Source organism: Stigmatopora argus, chromosome 10 (assembly GCF_051989625.1).
Source record: "Stigmatopora argus isolate UIUO_Sarg chromosome 10, RoL_Sarg_1.0, whole genome shotgun sequence".
In the NCBI taxonomy this organism is placed as follows: Eukaryota; Metazoa; Chordata; class Actinopteri; order Syngnathiformes; family Syngnathidae; genus Stigmatopora; species Stigmatopora argus.
The window spans coordinates 8,954,387-8,977,203 of record NC_135396.1 but is presented as its reverse complement, the minus strand read 5'-3'; the positions used below and the strand labels follow the sequence as shown (position 1 = coordinate 8,977,203).

The window sequence follows — 22,817 nt, the reverse complement described above, 5'->3', positions numbered from 1 at the left end:
AATACTGACTACCACTTTTAAAAAAATGCAGATGTTTCTAATTTTCATATTACGCGTATTGTGGTATCATAAATATTACGACTCTTGCAAAATTGCATTATATTGGCCCGAAATATACGGCTTTTCAAATAAAATGACTTCATTTTGCTACATTATCGGTAGCACTTCCGGGTTGACGTGTTTCCATCTCTCTTATCTAGCTAACAAAAGATGGCCGCATTTCTGTATCGTCAATAATTTACCCAACATGATTCCAAAGTTCTCTATGTGTTAAATTTTGTACGACCGGAATAGGTACGTTTGACCTCTTTACTTAAATTAACAGTTTGAATTTATTTTGTAATGCTGTTAAGAGTGAACCGTGTTAGCTAGTAGCTTCCTGACCAGGCTATGAAACAAGGTAGTATATCTTTGCGATGTGACCCTTTTGTGTATTTTCCCCCCAATAATGTTTGTTTTGTGTGACATATTATTTTTAAAATAGTCCCCTTTTGGGTTTAGAAAACAATAGTTGTTTGTGTTAAGAGTAAATTGCCTTCAGGGAGGCTGCAGTCGAAAATCGAATTCATGACACTCGGATAGAGGTCCACTGTTTAATAGTGTTAAAGCGTAAGTTTGCCCTTCCAAATTTTCACATTTTCCCTTTTGTAAGTTCACAGTTTAAAGCAAGGTGGGCCAAAACCGAGTTGATTATGACTCGTTACGTGATCATTTATATTCATTTATGATATATATCATTTAAGGGCGTATGGTTCATTTGGTTAAGGTTGAAAATTGTACTATATCAGAGTTAATGTGTCGTTGATGTAAAACCTTTTTTTAGAGCAACTATCACCATTAATGGCATTCACGGACTTAACATTTATTTGATCCATGCCTTTTCCCCTCCTTTCTCCAGCTCCTAATATACAATGTTACCAGAGGAGTCGGGGGCTCGTAGAAAAGAACGCGAGAGGGGAGCGCGGCCCAAGGTGCGTCTGAGTCGTTCAGAGGAGAGACGAGTCTCTGGCAGTGGGCAGAGAAGCGCCCATGGTAGGTGGAAAGACTTAACCGCTCACGAACCGGCTGCCGAACGGCCTGTCAGTGACGGTTTTGAGTATGGAAATTTTCTAAAAGAGCTGGAGAGTAGGGACCATTCCACAGCCCCCTCATCTACCCACAGAGTGGGTTGCAGATGTCACAGTATGGAGGCCTCATTACAGTCAGAAGAGGGCACATCCACTCCAGCATTGGGAGCAGCCAACTCGAACGCAGAGTTGACACCCAGTGAAGGGGGGAGCAGCGGTCGCACACTCCGCCAAAAAATCCAAGATGCAGTGGGACAGTGTTTTCCCATGAAGATAAATAATGGCGCGAGCACGCCGGCGCTCCCGCAAGTGTTCTCTCTGTCGGCGAACTGCAACTCTTCCAGGCGCAAGATCCACCTCAGCGAGCTGATGCTGGACGACTGCCCGTTCCCGGAGGGGTCGGAGCTGGCTCAGAAGTGGCATCTGATCAAGCAGCACACCGCGCTCGAGCCGGCCGCCGGGCTGGCCTCATTCCCGCCCGACGACGTGGACGGCCGGCTAAGGGAACGGCGGCGCATCAGCATCGAGCACGGCGTGGAGCCGCCCGCCGATGCCGAGATCCACACGCTGGAGGTGACGCCGCAGGCCAGCACGGCCCTTCATAGGCGACGCGGGCCCAAGCTGGCTCACTGCGCCGCCGAGGCGGGCGGCACTGAGCAGAAGCAGTTTTTCCTTCAGCGACAGCATCAGCTTCTGTTGCAGACATGTCTGGACACCCTTGACGAGGTGGTGGCGTCCTCTTCCGACGTCAGTGCCGCCCCCCCGGTCGAGGCGGAAGGGTTCCCGACTCCCGCGCCTTCCTACGCTGGCCGGCACGTTCACACCCAGATTGATTACATCCACTGTTTGGTCCCCGACTTGCTGCAGATCACCAACCTACCTTGTTACTGGGGCGTCATGGACCGCTACGAGGCGGAGGCGCTCCTGGAGGGCAAACCCGAGGGCACCTTCCTGCTGCGTGACTCTGCCCAGGAGGACTACCTGTTCTCCGTCAGCTTCCGCCGCTACGGCCGCTCGCTGCACGCCCGCGTCGACCAGTGGAACCACAACTTCAGCTTTGACGTGCGCGACCCCAGCGTCTTCCACGCGCCCACCGTCACGGCTCTGGTGGAGCATTACAAGGACCCCAACTCTTGCATGTTCTTCGAGCCCTTGCTGTCCTTCCCCATGCACCGCACGCAGCCTTTCAGCCTGCAGAGGCTGTGCCGGGCCGTCGTCAGCAGCCGCACCTCCTACGACGGCATCAACGCGCTACCCGTTCCCAACGCCTTGAAGAAACAGCTTAAGGAGTATCACTACAAGCAGAGGGTACACGTTCACAGGCTGGACACTTGGTGGGAATAACAAACGGTCAAAGTGACGGCTAATCAAACTATACTTATTTATTGTACTGTATTTGCTTCCCCGCGCTTCGTAACCACACTGACAAGACAATGTACATCTACTGGTTCTTTCTGCTATAATAAACATTGAATTTAGATCAGGGAAGGATGGAAGTAGCTCAGCTATTATTGAGCCAAAGATTGCTGATGATTTCTTCTTGAAAAAGATCAAGGCCCACCAATAAATCAAAATAAGATTTAAGTTTAGATTTATTTTTAAAAAATCGTCTTTTCTCAAAGTTTGAAATGTGGAACAAAAAGGTATCCGTTACATAACATTAACAATTTTCTTTTGGCAATGTAAGTTTGTTTTTCAGCGAACGTGCTTGGACTGACCACAGCCAATCAACGCACCCTTAGACAGGCAACAAGGGTGTTGTTTCAAGGCTTCATAACAGAATGTATCCAAAAGAAAATTGAATTCACTGCATGTGTGCGAAAAAAACTCGAGGTGAAAAAGTAAAATTTCCAGTAATTGCCACTAGGTGACAGTATAACTGCAAACAAACCTGATCCCCTTTTATTTTGTTAACCATTTTCAAACTGTGGGCATAGTTTAACTTGTAATGTAATAAAATTTAATAGCAAAGTCTGGTGCTATGATTTTTTATGCTGCTCTGTCAATGCTGCTGCTTTAAAAAAAAGTGTTTTTATTCAAGATTGTCCACAACACCTGTGACGTCAGATAGACTAAAAAGCTTTTTTAGGCCATTGCGAAGATCATGTTGACACTTCTATAGTCGCATATACACCGATTGTGCTTGAATAAAAACGATATATCAAATGGGCAATCCTGTGTTTTTATTTTTTAGGTTTATATAGATTAGTCTATTTTACCATACACTTTGATTTGACATGGCAACTAGCTGCTGACTGCTCCCAGTTGAGTGCCCTAAATCAGAGGTCTCCAAACCGGTATAGTTTGGGGACCACTGTCCTAAATCCTGAACGATTCCAGCTGTGATTGCTGCAATTTCATCTTATTTCCGTATGCTGCTAAAATCTTCATAAAAATCGAATGCCTGGAATAAGATGGCTCAAAGGCCCAGAAGAAAAACGAGGTGATCTACAAAAAAATCTATTTACTGCCTCGTTTAGCATTGACACCAATTAGATGAAGACTTTGTGTTATATAACAAGCATGCAGTTAAGTAACGGTAACGCCTAACAATAGTTTTGTCGATCCAGTATAGTATTTCCAAACAATTTTCATTCCCCCCATTACTGTTTGTAGGAAAATTATTATTGTTGGTAACATCCCCAAAGCTACAAACCAGGAAACGAAATCAACTAAACACGAACCTCGTGTTAGGTAAGTTCTTTCTATCATTTCCTTTTTTAGAAATGATTCACAATTTTAAAAATCCTTTCCTTATAAGTGTAGATGCTTTTGAAAATATTTACTATTACTTCGACTCTTATGTAGTAGCCACCTCATTTGTTTGTAAACAATTTTCATGGATAGATGTTCTTAGATGTCAATGTGTGTAAACAGTTGTCAACAGAATAGCCATCTTTTAACCCAAGTCACCAGGGAAATAACCACAAAACTTCCAGAATGGCCTTGACTACAACCCCATTTTTTTTTAAATATAATTTTTTAACAGCAGCTGTATTAAAGTGAGCTCAGCAGGGGGCTGTATGGAGCTTCATGGTTTATTGGGCTGCAGCTGGTAGAAGCTTGGCACTCATCACCCAGGTATTAGAGCCCCCCCGAGCGAAGAAAGAAGCATTTCTTCCCGGATCAGTGGCCCAGAGGGGACAGCAGTGTTCAAGGAGAGACCCAAGATGATTGGCTACACACTGTCACTGTGTTTGAAGCTCTCGTTCTCGCTCTACTTCTTCCCTACCGACAAGGGAAGATTCTCCTCTGAGTTTAATTCCAGCAGCAAGTGGATGGAGAATAAGATTGTTATTTGCAACAACACCTGGGGAAAACATTGCCAAATCGCCCGGCGGGTTTCCGTGTTGAACAAATGCCGCAAATGGGCTCAGGCTGGCACTGGTCCAACGTGGCGAGGTTTGTTGTCGGGCCCTTTTGCGTCGACCCCTGTAGACCAGAGATGACTTTGCTTAGGGGCATGGCTGCATTCCAGCGACACAGCAGATCCAACAGACGGCGATGCTCATTCCCTCTCTTTGCAATGCACAGTTTAAATTTAATACAGTGTTTATATCAATTCAAAGTCCGGAATTGGCTTTTGACCATTCTAGGATGTAACTTGCTTTTTGCAGAAATCCCCCTGGGATAGGCGAAAGAGGCCCACCCACATGACCCCCGTGCGCTGTCGATTTTTGGTCGCCCCGACCGCGACAACGGGCGACCAAAAGACCGGCGACCAAAAGACCGACGACCAAAAGACCGGCGACAAAACAAGGTAAAACAACACGGTCTACGCATCAATAAAAGCCAACAACGGCCATGAGCAGTTTCACTGAGCCGACGTGTGAGTGTATGAGTTTGTATGTACATGCGTTGTCCCTTTAAGAAGCTACGTCAGTCAGGGTCTTAACAATTTCTCCAACAAAAAACAATAAAAGTCCGGGAAATTTGGAGCTTTTCTTTAGCCTAATAATTACTAGGGCATTAAGTATGACTAAATAGTAATTCGCAGTTTGTATTTAGGGAATTTGAGCAACGATTTAAATGGTAATTATCAATAACCTTCCGGGCGACCAAAAGACCGGCGACCAATCGACCGTGCACCCATGACCCCAATGAAGACAATGGTTGACGAATCATTAGTGAAATTGTACTGTGGTGCAACTTTAGGCTTTAATGACCTCGTTTGTGACTCTTAAGTTATTTCTTCTAATGGGGAATTCCATTTTCTTTTTCAAGTAAACAATTCTGCCAATCCATTTTAACGGAAGTCTTTTCACTTGACGTTTTTATATTAGTCTGCAGTTTTTCTTTCTTAAATACCGGCAAGCAGTTGCCAGCATATGATTTTGAGTTGGAAGAGACCAAAGTGAAATATAATCAAAAGAAATGCATGTTGAGTATTTGGGGCCACCACCCCCTTGTTTTGTGCCAAATCAATTCCACTGATGTCGTCTGTGAAGATGGTTTCCGTAGTGTTCAGTGTATGTAGGCCACTAATTCAGGTGAGGGCGAATGAAACAGATCACCCGTTTCTGCAAGGATAATAACGTCTAGACATGTTATGTTTTCCACTGATCCGCCCACCAAGCAGTCCAACATATCTGTGAGTGAGAAACACTGCAGATAAAAGACCTATTTTTCCTTCATTTCTATTCTTTCCGTTTTGGGGATGGCAAATGAGGCCGGCTGAATTTCCCCCTCTTGAACATTAATAAGAACATACCTGCCTATTTCCTTCAAATCTCTGAAACGGGGCGCCTCCTGTCACAAGAACATTAAGTCATTCTCGGGTTGTTAAAGATTCATTTCTTGAAAGTCTTCACAAATCCCTGGTGGAGGAACACAGCCGCACAGACTTGCAGGAATCTTTGTTTGCCTGAAAGTGTGCTTTAGAACAGATGTTGTTGAAGATATGCAACACGTCACTTCTAACATGCACTCACTGTACAGTATGCCTGATGCAATTACTGATTTTAAGCATTCATAATTCATTATCGTAAGGGATTTCTAAATCTAAGAAACGTCTTACTGAAAAGTAAAAAGCTGAACTGTGATCAATTCTACGCATACCGTTTGCTGATGTTGATGGAATAATGGATTGTCAAATGCAACTACATCTATGGATCGCTTGCATATTGATGATATTTTAACATAAAGTGACCCTTAAGCCATGACGAAACCCATAAAGACATTATCTAATGCTTAATGGAAACAGTCAGGATGGGTCATCGACAAACACTAACGGCTTCCCGTATGAGGCTTTGTAAATTATCCTTTTGTTGAACTTGTAATGTATCATAATATGTTTGCTGTAATGGAGGCTACCGATATAATTATAGATAAGAAATGTTTTTGAGAACAATGGGTGTTTATTACTGGCATTCACCTCAGCCACATGCTCGAGAATTAAAAAATAAATAAAACTGCTAACACACCCCTAAAAATCCACAGCACTTAGTAAATACTTTACCCCTAATAAATAATTAATAAATACTATGCAGTTATGTAGATGAATTGGGTCACCCTATTTGCATGTTGTAAGTTGCATCTAAAATGTCGATGGTAGTTTAAAAAAAAAGTAAGTTTCATAAATAAGTCATTGCCTCAGGTAAGAAGCAATGGTTTCCTGTATGAGGAAAATGATCCTATAACTATACCAGTATAATGTATCACAATATGTTTGCTGTAATGAGGGTGACGGATATAATTATATAGATAAGTGTTGTTTGTTTTGAGAGTAATGCATGTTAATGACCAGCATTCACTGCAACTACAACAAATGCCACCATTAAAATAAAAGTGCAACCAGGGGCCTGACATTGAGAATTTGAGTAAATGTTCAGGTAAATTGCAGCGTGTTGTTTTTCCCGTGCCTAATTAGTCACTTGTCAGCTTCGCATTCACCTACCACAAATGATTAGTGACAAGCAAGCTCACTCTGGCACTTGGGGACATTTCCAAGTCAACACAAATGATTTAATATAGGAATTGTGCTATAAATGGTGTTCATTATTATTGTGGAAAAAACAACTCAACTAGCATTTACATATATTTTCACATTTGGTGAATAACAAGAAGAGACAGTCAATCAACACTAAAATGAAGATTATATGGAAAAAAAATGATTTACTTTGGGAAAAAAACATGACCTGACTGTCTGTATGACCTTGTATTTTTATCTTATTTACTTATGTAGAATGTAGGTATTTTAGATCAAACCATGGAATGAATAAATATGCGATGTATAATGTCACCAAGGTTCCTTCCCAATATGGCTCGTGCATACGTGAAATCGACTACAATGCAAGCACTAATCTTTGTCCCGTTAAGGCTCACCCGCTCTCAAAGAGGCATTGAGAGGGATTATAAATTATTTTGAGTTAATCTGTCAACTTGCTCATGCTTCAATTATCACCACTCTACCGTACATATTTTAATAAACATAATCACTCACGACAAGGATGGCCTTTATTTGTACACGAGCATAAAAACGACTACATACTTTCTCCATTTTTATTTTCCCCGTAATCAAAATGTGTGATACTACTCATTTTCCAAAACAGTCTTTCATACCATGAATCAATTCGACAAGCTTTCGTCTCTGTAAACATCATCTTTACTGATGCCACACATTAGCGTTGCGTTTAGATCTCCACAGCGCCGATCATAGCCAAGCACAAGACACTGTACGTATATCAGAAATGGCAGATTTGTTAGAACCAGAACTGCTTGGAAAGTGTGATTTAAAGAGGACCTTGGCCTGCAAACAGATTAGAGGGTGTGTGACACCTCTTCATGTATGCTTGTGCAAGGCCAGGCTGGGATTTATGTTGAAGTAGCTCCGCGGTGTGCGACTAAGTGGCTGCTGAGAGGGTTTGTGTATACCCGGTACAAGTGTGTGACTTTTAGTTCTTTGCGAGTTGCAAATCAGTCTTTATTCCAATAAAGCTTGGCCCCAAGAGTTCTTCAAAAGAAGAGAAAAAATTGAATTAGGAAGCAACAATATGCTAATAAATGCAAGTGTAATACAGTAAATCGAAAGCTGTGCTTGAGTTTTTCAGGAGGATGTTATTCAGGCACTGAATAAAGACAGATGACTGTAAAGAGACGGCTATTTAACAAGAAAGGGGCCCCTGCTTAGAATGAAATTGGCCGGTGACTGGTTCCTGTGTGGCCAAAGCACCAAATGCGCAAGTTGTTACTTCTTGGCTGAGACGCCATTGGGGAATGAAGGCCATTCGATCCATTTTGTTTTGTTGAGTATAAAGAAACACAGTAATATATATAGCTTTTCCTTTATAGCCAGTACCTTTTCAATCATCAGCTGCCATTGAACTGGTAAGGCTACCAGGAATCACTCTCTTTTTGCCTCTCCCAGTTCAAATGAACCATCAATGGCACGGAAAAAGGATTATTCAGTACCCATTTTATTTGATTTCAAAATGTATGTAACTGTAGCCGGTTATATTACTGGAAGAAAATATGCAGTTTACGCTGCATATGCATAAGCATGAAGTACTTATTTTTCCCGGTACTCAGACGTTTCGTCGAAAGACGTTTGGTCCCCGGACGTTTGGTCGACCGGACGTTTGGTCGACCGGACGTTTGGTCGACCGGACGTTTGGTCGACCGGACGTTTGGTCGACCGGACGTTTGGTCGACCGGACGTTTGGTCGACCGGACGTTTGGTCGACCGGACGTTTGGTCGACCGGACGTTTGGTCGACCGGACGTTTGGTCGACCGGACGTTTGGTCGACCGGACGTTTGGTCGACCGGACGTTTGGTCGACCGGACGTTTGGTCGAACGGACGTTTGGTCGAACGGACGTTTGGTCGAACGGACGTTTGGTCGAACGGACGTTTGGTAGAACGGACGTTTGGTCGCCGGGTTGTTACTGTTAAAACCAGCTCTCAAAATTATAATCATGAGAGAGAGAGAGTTTAATATCTAAATATCTAATATCAAAATATCAACAGTAAACTCTCTGTCATAATTTGACAGCGAGCGAACCCGGCGACCAAACGTCTGTTCTACCAAATGTCCGTTCTACCAAACGTCCGTTCTACCAAACGTCCGTTCTACCAAATGTCCGGTCGACCAAACGTCCGGTCGACCAAACGTCCGGTGACTAAACGTCCGGGGACCAAACGTCCGGTCGACCAAACGTCCGGTGACTAAACGTCCGGGGACCAAACGTCTTTCGACGAAATGTCCGGTCACAATTTTTCCCATAACCTAATCAATCAACAATTAAGTCAGACATTGTTGCCAGAAAAGCTGAACAATGTATTGTTTTTTATTCATTTAGTTGCTTTGTTACATTTACAAACACAGCATACCTTATTTCCCATATCATGTAATCAGCTGGGTAAATGTGATGTTATTCAGACCTAAATGCTAATGTGTCGGCTATTCAAAGCGTAGTGTTCTTGTGATTGACAGTGGGAGGCTGACAACATCTATTATAATTTAACATCTGTGTATAATTGTTTTAATTGTCTTGCACATGTGTGGGTGTGAGAGCGCACATTCTACGCAAACGGGTGACAAAGCACAGCTTGGGGCATCGGTGTTAAACCCGGAGCAGAGACTACCTGCTATACTTACCGCTCCTAATTAAAACCTAAACTATTTATGTATTTGGAAAGGACCGTTTGCCGAAATGAGTCTCGTCTCACGCCAAAAAAGGCCCCGAGAGCGAGCAAGAGATGACAATTGGACAACGTTAGCATCTGATTAAATAGATTGGCCGACTTTACGAAGCGTGACGCCAACTTGGCTTGATGAGATTACGTTTTAACACTTTGAATTTTCTGTCTACAAACTTTGGATTGGATAGTTCAGATCCATCATTTGACAGCCATTTTCCATCCCCTGGGTCAAAAGGTCTTTTTTTTGCTAATATGTTACTTTTAAGTTGATTTATCCTTTTTTTCGGATTCAATGCAGTGTCCCAAAGTTGAACCGATAGACATTTTTGGGGTATTTTTTAAACAATACCCTTCGCCAACTACCTGCTAGTGTGCCCAAATAGTGGGTTTTTGATTTAAGAAGATCCAAATGTTGTTTGTATGTTTAATTCCACATTTATTAAAGTCGTTGATTCCGGAATTTATTGGATTGTTGTAGGTGGCATAGTTGATTTCTGCCTCGTTTAAAGATTTGCTTTTTCTCCAAAACCTCAAAAGAGGTGTTTCCATTGAGGCCACATGACCCAACGTATTAATTTGCCGCAGGAATTTGTAATAGCATATAGATAGTGTTGTCTTTTATGTGACTCAAGTGTAGAAGTGTTTTAAGGGTTATTGGACCCAAGCTTTGGATTAATAATTGGATTCCGTTTGAGTTCCACACTGGTTTTAATTGTGTAGAGGACGGTTTCAACTTGAAAGCTTCCACCAAGACAGTTTCTCCATCCATCCATGGTTGCTTGCACGTTATTTGACAGCTGAGATTTGGTCTGTACTCACTCGGCAGCTCCTCTCTCACGCTCGGTTTCAGTAATTAGAAAGAGAGGAGAAGGAGGCATGGGCTGTGTTTAACCTTCACATCCCCTTGTCGTAGAAAGTAAATCTCCTAGAGATCTGCTGCTTTATTATGCAAGTTCCCTTGTGGTTTAACTACACTCTTTTCTGGGGACATGTTATTATTTTTTTCCATTTTGAGTGCCTATATGCACGCTCTAACAATGAAATTGTTTCAAAAGAGACGTCAGATTCGTCTTCACTCGAGAGAGACTCTTATCAAGAGGCCTTGTGTTTAATGAGTTGTAAAGCATTATCTCCATATTAATACCAAAGCTAATTTTGTATGTCAGTGGGGGGATGTCTGGCTCGTGGCTCCTAAATTCCTGCCTTTAATTGATCCTCGCGGGACTGAGTCAGCGTGTTATCTGTATTCAGACCAATGACAGCAACTCTTCGATTCAGGTTGGATGAATCAAGGAAATATTTTGTGTAATCTCATGATATGATCCTTAGATCTGAAAGAGACAAAATGACGACATATTAAAATATCCTAGCCCCATCTGACTTGGACGGGATACACCATGAACTGGTCACCATGTCAGTCACAGTAAAAAGAGAAGAACAATAAAAAAAAAATAAAGAACCTTTCATTTGATTTGTAGATACATTGTGGCTACATGGACAAAAATACCAGCACCCATCCAGAAATACTATAACGAGATGACCTTTCAGACTAAATGGCAGCAGTTGAAATGAAGTCATGAACGTTGGATGACCGGCAGTGAGGTTATTAACGGTCTCAAATTAACCTTTGGTCTGACTAAATCCAGAAAATGTCTGCATAAGTCAAATGTTTTTGTGTTGACTAGTGGTGAAGCCGCTGTCTTACAAATGATGTCCAATCCATTTGTGCTGGGAGGGTTGGCAGCAAGCAAATGGTGGTGAATGAGTTCACAGTTCCTGCACCTTATTTGACTTCACTGCGGCGGTTTAAAGTTCGTTCTGATTCTCGCAAATGAAGAAATGAATGTTCCGTCGCCCACACATCCCTAAGGCGCCGCAGCATCTCTAATAAAATCTGCTCTGCACTGACACACACACACACACACACACACACACACACACACACACACACACACACATTGCAGAGATGTGACAGTTTCTCTTTGATTGGTCTGATAGCGTCTGATGTGCGCATTATGTCCGTACTGGCCGTCCATATCGCTCTGGAGAAAATATGATTTGGAGCGGAGCGCTCCGCGGAAATGAAAAGACGGCGATTGGGGTCTCTGGCGGCATGCTAATCGGCCCGGCGCACGACACCATTTTAGTTTTTTGTCGGAATAATTACATTATATTGAAACATGGATCCAGCAGTGCAATTATTCAGGTGAAGTTCATTGATAAAGAAACTAATATGCTGGCATTTCCTCCCTGTAATCTGCGTGCGAGAAGAGAATGAATTTCAAAGGTCACCCCTTGACGCAGGCATAATGAATATGTCACTTCAACGTGTGTTTGTCGAGGCTGCGGCCAGAATATACAAGTGTCACTACAAATATTCATCATGAATACTCTAGCATGAAATTATATTCTCCCCCCATTAGTTTTGTCAGGGTGTTTTTCTTTTCTTTTCTTTTTTTCTTTTTATAGAATGCTATATTGCTAAACGTAAATTGGTTGACTCGGCGAACCAAGCGTAGTCTCTTTTTTCCCCGCCTGCCGTCCACAGCGCAGAATTTAATAATAGCGGCATGCGACATTAATTCATAATCAGCAGCACGGCACTGGCAAGCCCCTTTTTTACTGGTATAAATAATTGTGCTCATACATGCGCCCAAGGTAAGGACAAAGTAAATCATAGGCAGTCTGGGGCAAAATGCCAAATGGAATTCTGCCACAGACATTTATGAGCATGCCAAAAAATAAATAAAAAAGTCATTCAACAATTATTTGAACACTTTTCTTGACATTTTGCTACGCTTCAGAAATTTCTACTTAGTAATTATTCTAACAGGCCTTCTTATTGAACAATCTGGATGAACTTCAGAGGAAACCTGGTTTAAAGTGACACTTCCGCAGAGATGTATCATATGTTTTTTGAAAACATTAAGTATAACATTTTAACTGCGTTTCAATTAAAAATGAGATGTTGATTGATTCTGACAATACACCTTCTGGCCCAACACACTCCTGGAATGAATTAAATCCGACAAGATGCCACATGTACGGTTTATCTGTTATATTATTTTCAAGTAGAAATGTTCAATCTGAATCATAACCATTAAATTAGAACATGCTAAATGCATGTTAAGATAGCTTTTAATTGATGCCAAAATCACAATCTAGTTTCAATCCACATCAAATCTATGTTGTTAAAGGCTTCTTTTTGTTTTACACAGAATTTAAGAAAATATTTTACATATCAAAGAAGATTTGGAAAATTCCTCTCCTATAAGTGGAAACACGTCTAGTAGAATTTTGTAATGTAATCGCTCCTAAATACCCAATCTGGATCCAATCTGAATTCTAGTTGGGCATTGTAGCATCTTACCCAACACATTATTGAAAAAAAGGCACAATTTTACACATATTTTCAGCTTGTCAAAATACATTTCCCACATTAAAATCTATGCTAAACACCAGTCAGATCTGGGTCATACTTGGATGTTTTACTTAATAAATATGCAAAAACACAGCAGGTTCCTGATACATTTAGACATATTCAAATGTGCTTCCATTTGAAATCCAAATTTGGATTAGATACAGTTTATACTTGGACAAAGCTTGTATCAAAGGCAAATATCCCCTAAGCCCATTCCAAATCACCTTGCTACCTTCCCAAAATAGAGCACATAACAAGAGGAGAAGGGGACAATGTATGATCCACAATTTTTGTAGAGGGCATCCCGGGAGAAGCAGGGAAGGTTCAGGCCTTTCCACATGAAACAGAGATGAGCCCATTTGTCTTTGTCTCTGCATTACACATAGCCAAGAGTTAATCAAATTGTGGCAATCGGAGGTCCTCTCGACACAAAACCTTGCTTGGATTGGCTTCTATGCTGACCGTTGAGGACAAATGTCAATCCTAATCTTACTCTGTCTCCCCGCTTGCGAATATTTCTTGCAGGCTAACATATAATAATAACAATTACTTGAACACGAAAGCCTTCTCGAAACTGCAAAGTACCTCCTGCATAAATCAGGAACCGTACAAATGTGCATAAATCATTGAGGTGAAGATTAATTTTCCATCAGGTACAAGAAGGCGAATGGCTTCACCCTAGATGAAATTTTATTTTTTATCGTTTATTTTATTCATGTTTTCCCTTTGATCAGCTGGTCTGTCAGCAGGGGAAGAGATTTATGGGAAAATTCACTTTTACTCTGCGAACACTGAATTATATCGGCAGCAATTAGTATTGTGCTGGATTCTTGTAGGACGATGGCCACAGTTTGTTCCCACAATTGATATTTTTAAAATAAATGAACAACTTGGCAGTCAGCCATAGAAAAGAATACAGGAGACTTTGTTTGACTTTTGTCTTATATTTGTCAGGTTAAACTACCTTTCAAAAGACAACGTTCTGAATAACTATTTTGTAGTAGCCACAACGAAGCGTGTGCGGTCAATTGGTCGCCGGTCTTTTGGTCGCCGTCTTTTGGTCGCCGGTCTTTTGGTCGCCCCGACCGCGACAACGGGCGACCAAAAGACCGGCGACCAAAAGACCAACGACCAAGAGACCGGCGACAAAACAAGGTAAAACAACACGGTCTACGCATCAATAAAAGCCAACAATGGCCATGAGCAGTTTCACTGAGCCGACGTGTGAATGTATAAGAGTTTGCATGTACATGCGTTGTCCCTTTAAGAAGCTATGTCAGTCAGGGTCGAAACAAGTTCTCCAACAAAAAACAATAAAAATCAGGGAAATTTTGAGCTTTTCTTTAGCCTAATAATTACTAAGGCATTAAGTATGAATAAATAGTAATTTGCAGTTTGTATTTGGGGAATTTGAGCAACGATTTAAATGGTAATTATCAATAACCTTCCGGGCGACCAAAAGACCGGCGACCAAAAGACCGGCGACCAAAAGACCGGCGACCAAAAGATCGGCGACCAAAAGACCGGCGATCGAAAGATCGGCAACCAAAAGACCGGCGACCAATCGACCGTGTACCCAACGAAGACATCAAAATGTTTTTTTCTGCTTTGTCCAGTCTCCACATATATTTTTCTAATCCAAATCAAAAGCTCTACTCCAACAAATTAATTGAATACTTAAATAGAAAACAAAACCTAATAGGGGAACCAAATTAACTTGGCAAAAAGTAAGTGACAGTTAAAATGCTAATGTTTGGAATGGAAATAACTGAGCTAAGCTTTGTAAAAGGGAAACGGCAGATAACTAAAAATAACGCATCTGTTGCTCCAATAAGAAGCATTTTATGACCAAATTTCCATTTCTATTGGAATAGTTTCACCATGCAATTAATGTGTTGTTGTAGTTGTCCAATGAACTTTTCTGCTCTCCTGCACTAAACATTGACGCTTGTGGCGATTGCTTTGTGAATTGTGTGTGTTGCGTTCAGTCCGCATAACCGACTGTGTCTTCTAACGTCGCCACACGAACAGAATTGCGGCCGCCTTCCTCCTGGCAGTAATATAGTCCACCCTCGCGGCCTTTTTTTGTATCGATCGGATTCTTGAGAGTTTGCTGTCCTCCTCTTTGCACCACTGGATGTGCGCACACTGAATTTGAACCCCACTTAATCAGGAAGGTATCTCGCCGAGGTCAGAATTGGTGCTCTTGTAGGCGTGATGTGGAAATTATAGTATGAAATTGGTTCGCAAATTACTTGTTTTCTCCAAATAATCTGTTTGACAGTCTCTCCAAATTCAAATGGATTGGCCATCGTACGCCATCAAAGGCAATGAATATGTTTCAGGATAATTTCCCAAAAGGAAAAATGACGCACCTGATCTGACTCCACTAATTGTCCCGCTTCAAAACAACCAACATTACAATCGCCGTGGCGCAATGCCTGCTTCTAAATTCAGCAGCAGGTCCTCCTGGGTGGAAGCCAATGACTTGGAGCACAACAAATGTGCTGCTGCTGCTTTGCAGTGATGTAAAAAATCTCAATTGCACCTTATTGATCCACTGGGGGAAGTTCGGCTGGTGCAGCAGCATTTACAGGAAGCAGGAGTGGTAGGAAGAGAAGAATGGCATTGCAAAAAAAACGACAGACACTGCGAGAGAGATTGGGGGAAAAAGGTCACGATTATCTATAGATATTAAAAATAACCGCACAAGATTAACCATTATACTATACGTAATAGATAATCAATGGGAGAGGAAATGAACAGAGCTCGCATCTCTTCCTGTTTCATGAGCCTGACCCAGTTTTCTCTTTCAGACCTATTACAACTTTACACCATACAAATTAACATAGACCCAGGAGCTCTTTGCAGGAACTCACGCACAATCGGAAGTGCTGAATTGGGTATATAGTGCTGAAATACGTTCCTGTTTCATAAATGCACAAATCAATGGATTTTTGTCCTTCATGCTATGATCTGGGTTTTCTTTTGTGTTTGTTTGTACTTTTTACATTTCTTGTCCTTGGTGATGAACTATTTCTTTCATCTCCTGTCACCCTCAGAGATACCATAAATAAGGCTAGCTGCCTCAGGCGCGCTCAGGCAATGGGCACTAGTATCCTCACTTGTCCACGTAGGACAGGACTATTTGATTCGAGCCACATGACATTAAAGTCAATGGCGCATGTACTTAGAAACAACTATAGATTGCTCAATTTTCAACGGATTTTCCAACAGCCAGTTTCTTATAAATGTCCTTGATGCAGTTATTATACTCCATACTGACTTTTTTTTTATATATACCAGGGATTTCAAACCTGTAAAATTACAGCCCATGGCAAAGTGTTTTGCGTCCCCTTGATTGCTAAATTGGGCTACTTGTCATTGCTCTGGGTTATATTTTTTTATTTTAAATTACTAGCAAAGCTCATGTCCATGACACTTTTCAGCGGTTAGGCAAAGTGAATTAGCGACTTACTTGAAGATTAATTCCAAAGTGACACCAGATGGAAGGGAAATGTATCATGTCCAAATTGCAAACCAAAGCAGCCAATTTTGCACACTTGACAAATAGTTGTCTGTATCCCCCACCTGCTGGCATAGGTTACAGCACCCCTGCGACCCTTGTGTTGATAAGATGTACACATATACGTGTGTATGTTTGTCCTGTTTATCATCACCTTTCACGTCAGTGGCACTAAAACATGATGTTTCATTCTCGCTAATCTAATCTACATTTGCTTCCCCCAGATTGGTGCGCCAGTTTAGCTGGTGAAATTGAGCTAAAATCAAGCAAACATGCTGTCGCCAAGCCAAAAATAAGAAAGTGGAGAGGGGGTGTCTTTCCTTTCCAAGAGCCCAAACACAGCTGCGGGGAGTCACAGATTGGTGAGTCACAGTCACCAGTGCCTGCGGGCCCAGACATTCACGTCATTCCCATTTAATATTTTCATTAAAATTAATGCACAAGAGGTCCCTTTCGAACAATGTTGCCTGCTTGATGCATGATGAAATTTCAGTGTTCTTGCCTTGAGGAACTTGGCCTGGTCAACTTAACTTTCGGTAAAATGAGGACGAATCCTGAATAAACCGTTTCCTCTATTGACTGACTTTTAAAGGGGAAAAAGTCATGGGAATTGGATTTTCATTGGGCATGCCATCCCAACCTAAGGGTCAAATACTTGGCTCTGAGCTGGGACCGGTGGAGTTGGTCAATTCTGAAACTTAAGTCTTAAAGAGGAAAAACTTATAGAGGAACTTTTTAAATCCATATCAAGTATTCAACTAATGGCGACAATAGTCGGTGGTTTGTCGGCTATCAAAACAATCCTATGCAGGTCAATCCTATGTGGTCATGTAGATTTTATACTTGGGTTGATCACTACTTGCATAGGTAACAATGTTTTCAAACGAGTAGGAATTGAACCTGTGTAAGAGAATGCATTATGTTATGCTAAGTCACTTCTGATAAACTTGACTTGTCTGGTAAATTTTCCTCTCTGGACTTCTTGCTGTTTGCTTTCTTATGTTCATTGCCATTATTCAAAGTCACTAGTTCATCATTTAAATGACGCCGCTGCGCCATTATCTCATAAAATGTCCCCTGTTCCCTTTCCGGCTGTAAATTTCTTTTTTTCGAGAAGCCGTTATCAGTTGTTCCACACAAAGGCAGAAGGCACACTGTGGTGGATGTCAACAGTACATTTTTTATTTTTATTTTGGCGCGAGCATCCATTTCACGTTAATTGCTGTTGAATTGTTTGCAGTGTGAATGTCAACAAACGAAACTGGGGATATCCATTAAATATTCACACATGGTTATGGTGATCCCTTGAGCAAAGCAGGCCTTACGAGCTAGATAAATGTGGATGTGCGCCGTTAGGAACTCTGCCATTTTATTTTAAGTTAATTGAATAATTGCATTCATTATTCACAGCATTTCAAAAGACAGAAGGGCCAATGAAGGTCGCTGAATACTGCACTCGATTTATTACAACACAGGAACATTTTAATGACATGAAGTACAAGGGTTCTGCTTTTCCAAAGTATACATGCATCTGACTAATAAAAGCTGTGACTATTGGTCATCTATTTATATATATCATACATTTTGTCTGGTTCTGTACACCCAACAATCCAACTTTGATATACGAACAAAAATATTCGATTTCAATGGCCAGCTTTTTTCCCTAGTAGTTAATTTACAGTAATAAACTGCAGTTTTCTGGATTGATTTGGTTAAAGAAAAAATCTAAAAGTATGTTGAGCTGTTTTACAGCATTGCATTAATGTATCAAACCCATTCTTAATGTAAATGCTGACTATTTGATAAAAACAACCCAATAAAGTTTCAAAGACAATTTTGGTTTTGACTCCGGAGGACTTTTCTGACAAAAATTGCCAACACAAACTCCAAAGGCCCAATTTTCGGACTATTAAATTAAATTTCTCCACGCAATTTAGCAATTAGCAAGCATATCCAACCATTTAGAGTGCCTTGGGAAAAGATTTCTCGTAAGGGAGACGCACTCGTAGCGCACCGACAGGCTCAATATGGCGACTTATTCGTGTGCTCTTGGTGTTCTGTGATGTAACCTGCTCAATAAAGCTTCCACTTCCCACCAGGTTTTTATTTCTACAACCACCATTTTTAAGGCACTATGAATCAAGCAGGAGAATGAATGACATGGGGTTACTGGTAGTGTCTGCGCAGCCTGATAAGAATAGTTGGAGTGTTTTTTGTGAATCAAGACCCTTGACTATCTCCATGAACCTTTTTGCTGGATGAAAGTCAGGATTAGCTTTTCCTTGAAAATCTTGCCCTTCTGCTTTTAGGAAATATCTTAAATCTTCTTTTTTGTATCGGATGCTTTCATTTTCCTTTGTATCGTTTGTGGGGGTGTGTGGTGAAGCCTGACAACATGGCCTCCAGCACGTGTGAAGATGAGGCACTGTAACGGCGTCACATCATACATCTATCTTCATCTGTCGTCTCGCTCGCCACTCTTTGAGGTCCCTGAGGGTGACAAGTGGGCGTTTTCGACAATGTTATACAAGAAAGTTGACAAGACAGCCGTCGATTTGCGGGCCGTTATGCCCGCAGCGAAATAGGGAAAACACAGAAGCTACATTACACATTATTGCTTCTACAAGGATGATCATATTTTTGGAAACGGTCATTCTGCATGATGCATTGCACTAGCTCACCGCTGCAAAGCACAGTAACATAATAAACAGCAGATGTGTCTTTTCGGAGAACTAACCCAAATGGAGCACATTGACTGACCAAATGAAGGAAGTTGCAGAGCACTTTGGATGTGCTCTCTGCTTCGCTGCTCGGCGCAGCAGATTTCGGCCCAAAGTGCATATACTAACCAACCATCCAAATCCCTGTGCAACACCCTATGACGCCCAGTCGTTACTAACAGTCTTGACATGTGGAGGCACGTTAAATTTTATCCGGCGTATCTAATGTCACTCTGACGATGACGAAAAAAATATATAATTGCTTTCAAAAGTATCATTCTAGCAAATTAAAATCATCAGTATACAAAATTCAAAAAAAAAAGTACTTATCCTTAGACTAATTCTAAAAACGGAATGCCTATACAAAATAATTCCTAAAATAAACTATCCTTTACATCCTTAATTTTGACACCACATAGCGCATTAACGCCAGGATGTGAAAGATATTTCTTTGTACTCCACCTTTGCAAACACATAAGAGACTGACGACGAATAAATCTTACGTCCACGTTTGTGTATTTGTCGCTGGCATCCTGTCACACACCTTTTAAAGTAAGATTTATCTGCCGTCGGAGGACAGACAGCAAAGTCTGGAAAACAAATATGTCTGGCGTTAACTGCCAACAATGGTAACGAGAAAAGTCTCTGCTGAATCAGTAGGTATTTTGTAAATGCTTTCAGATGTCTTTTTTCCTTTTCATGCTGGTGCCTTTAAAGTATTTTGTATAAATCAAGGACATCCTGATGGAAGCTTTATACAGATTCCAGCCATCCATTTTCTCCCGCTATACCGAAGTTGGTCTCAGGGAAGTCCAGAGTTTCCTCTCCCCAGCGACTTCATCTAGCCCTTGCGGTAGGATCCCAAGGCAAGACGTAGTCTCCCCAGTCTTTCCTGAGTTGGCCCTGTGGCCTCCTCCCAGTTTACAAAAGTAATGAGCGAATAAAAAGAGCTGGCTGCCATGAATAGTTTTATCATTTGCCAGAGACATTTAAAACTTTCTCAAGAAGACAAGGTTATCTGCTCCTTTCAAAGTGTTACCTTTATTCAAGTAGACTGTAATGCATACTTTTATGATATGGTATGGTAGGGTAAAACAGAGAAATCTTCGTACATCCTCCTCCCAGTGGTTGAGGAGTCGGGACACAATGGTGTTGAATCATTGGGCGTGAACGTATATCAGTCCAGTGTAGAACCGCCAATATGCACTCCCTTCCAAGATATAGGTTGCCAGATAAGATATTTTGATGCAAGGTTGCTACATTCCGATCCCAAAATGTCAGATTCTGTCAAAATGTGCCTCTTTTCTTAAACCAATGCTGGTCCTGGTCCTTTTCACTGCCCAGCCTACAGTTCATGACCGGCTGCCAGCTCACCTGCCACATCTAGCTTCTCTCCCATCTGGACTCCAACAGCCCAGCAGACCATTTTTGTCAACAGGGACCTTAATGAGACCTTGATTTACTTCAGCATACGTTTCAATTTGCTTCAGGAGGACTTGTGTTGTCGCACACTAGTTACAGCACCTTTGATGCTCTCAGTGACTAAACAATTCACAAACAAAGTGTTCAGGTCTTTTTATCTCACGCAAAGTGCCCGCTTTTCACAGTTTTTCCAATTGTCTACAGGGAACCAGGTGATAAATGTTTAATATGCTGTTTAAGCACAATTCACGTTTCCCATAAATTACTAATTGAACCAATTTATCTTTTTGTCTCATTTCTTCTAGGCTCCCGGGAATATTCTTGGAGACATCAAACATTCGGGTACTACAAATTATATCACTAATTACAGTAAGAGAAAAATAAAATACCAGTGTACACAATACCTATACATGTGCTTGTCTATCCAGGTTGGTCACCTGGGACACAGCACGCACGAAGCATGCCCTTCGTGCTACGCAACTACATCTGCCGGGCATGTATGACATTTCAAATCCTATTTTAAGCAAGTGTCAGAAGCACATTCTGCAACCCTTTTGTTTCCTAATAATAACTCCACTTGTGCGAGTGTGTGTGTGTGTTGGGGGGCTGGAGTGTATTTGGTTTTTGAAGTTCATGAAGCAAAAACACAAAATAATGTTCATCGAATGGTAAAATGAGCAAAAATGGACCAGTAATATATCCTGAATTTTCATATATGCTAATCCATTCAGCTGTAATCAGCAGTGATTGCAATAAGTCACATTTCAATGCTTGACAAACATGTAAATAGATGGAAATGTGCTGAGTGCACCTGAGCTTTTTGGATGCAGCCGCAATGCTGGAATTACCTCTGACTCGCGATGATCCTTCCGGAACTCATGGTGTAGATCTCATGAAAACCAGTGGGTATGCGGCAAAAATTGTGGGCGTCATTTTTTTTGGGGTGGGATCCATCCACTTGAATGAACGTGGGCATAAATTGCCGAGTTTGCTATCAGATGGGAAAATCAAATTAAATCTGTAAATTGCATAGAGCCAGTGGAGACCATCTTTTCAAGTATCGGTACTAGTGAAACATGTTTAACGTCACGTCCGAGGAAGGAATGCAGATAAGATAAGACTAACCCTGTTAGCCTGCAGACGTCAGATAGCCCATTGTTTACGTCCCCCTTCATCTGTTGCCTCACTTTGTATGGCCGCTATATTTTCTCATCTATTTGATACATTTAAAAAAAACTTGTGGAAGATAATAATAATACATTTTGCAGCACTGTGAAAATATCAACTACTAGCTTGTTTGGGTTTGTGTAATTTCTCATGAAAATGAGTACAATGTAACTCTTGGCATGATGGGGATTCTTTTCCCATTGTTTTTGTCACTCTTCAGTTGACACTCTCTTTCTTTATTGTCGGTTATTCCCACAACTCTGCAGAGGTAGCTTACGTGGAAACAAAGGGGCAGATGATGCAACTAAATTTGGCACTGTTGTCGTAAACAGTAACACATAAACAGTACAGTGCAAGAACACATACAGACAAAGCCTGGAGCACACGTGCTTATGCACCAATGGAGTGTTTCCAAACAAAAAAATGCTCCTTTTCTTTTGAAAAGCATTGTGTTTGTGTGATTACTGTTCGTGTATGGCTTTGTCTGTTAGGATTTATACTCCTACACATGTACTTCATTCACACCAATAGAACAATGTACTTAATGTTTACAACTTAAGATGCCAGTGCTGACAGTGCAAAACAAAAGCTGATTTTTAAAGATAAAGGCAGAAAGATAAACTTTGTGCATTTCATTTGATTTTACTTTTATGTTGCTAAGATACAACCAACGCCCTTGACCCAATGGTATCATCGTTACAATGTTTATTCAATGTCAGAATATGGCATTAAATAGATCAGGAGTGGCCAAACCATTCCACAAAGGGCTGCCATAGGTGCAGGTTTTTGTTCCAACTGATTCAGCATGGGCAGTTTAATCAATGACGTTTCTTCTATAACCAACGGTTCCTAAC

At 41.4% G+C, this 22,817-nt stretch overlaps 1 protein-coding gene and 1 long non-coding RNA gene across 4 annotated transcripts; both read left to right on the top strand.

Annotated features, from left to right (window-relative positions):
* Window positions 1–166: 166 nt before the first annotated feature.
* Window positions 167–3,240, top strand: socs9 (suppressor of cytokine signaling 9). Of its 2 annotated transcripts, none has more exons than XM_077612124.1 (2): window positions 167–294; window positions 899–3,240. In XM_077612124.1, exon 2 carries the CDS (start codon window positions 912–914, stop codon window positions 2,409–2,411), a length of 1,500 nt encoding a protein of 499 aa, XP_077468250.1. In that variant the 5' UTR covers window positions 167–294; window positions 899–911; the 3' UTR covers window positions 2,412–3,240. The 2 variants fall into 2 exon arrangements, with proteins under 2 accessions (XP_077468250.1, XP_077468251.1); XM_077612125.1 differs by having other exon boundaries at window positions 175–400.
* Window positions 3,241–3,299: 59 nt separating this feature from the next.
* Window positions 3,300–22,461, top strand: LOC144083833 (uncharacterized). Of its 2 annotated transcripts, none has more exons than XR_013303641.1 (6): window positions 3,300–3,510; window positions 3,684–3,761; window positions 4,685–4,827; window positions 16,879–17,016; window positions 21,102–21,138; window positions 21,225–22,461. It is a non-coding gene; the product is annotated as an uncharacterized LOC144083833 (long non-coding RNA). The 2 variants fall into 2 exon arrangements; XR_013303640.1 differs by having other exon boundaries at window positions 3,300–3,595.
* Window positions 22,462–22,817: the final 356 nt, after the last annotated feature.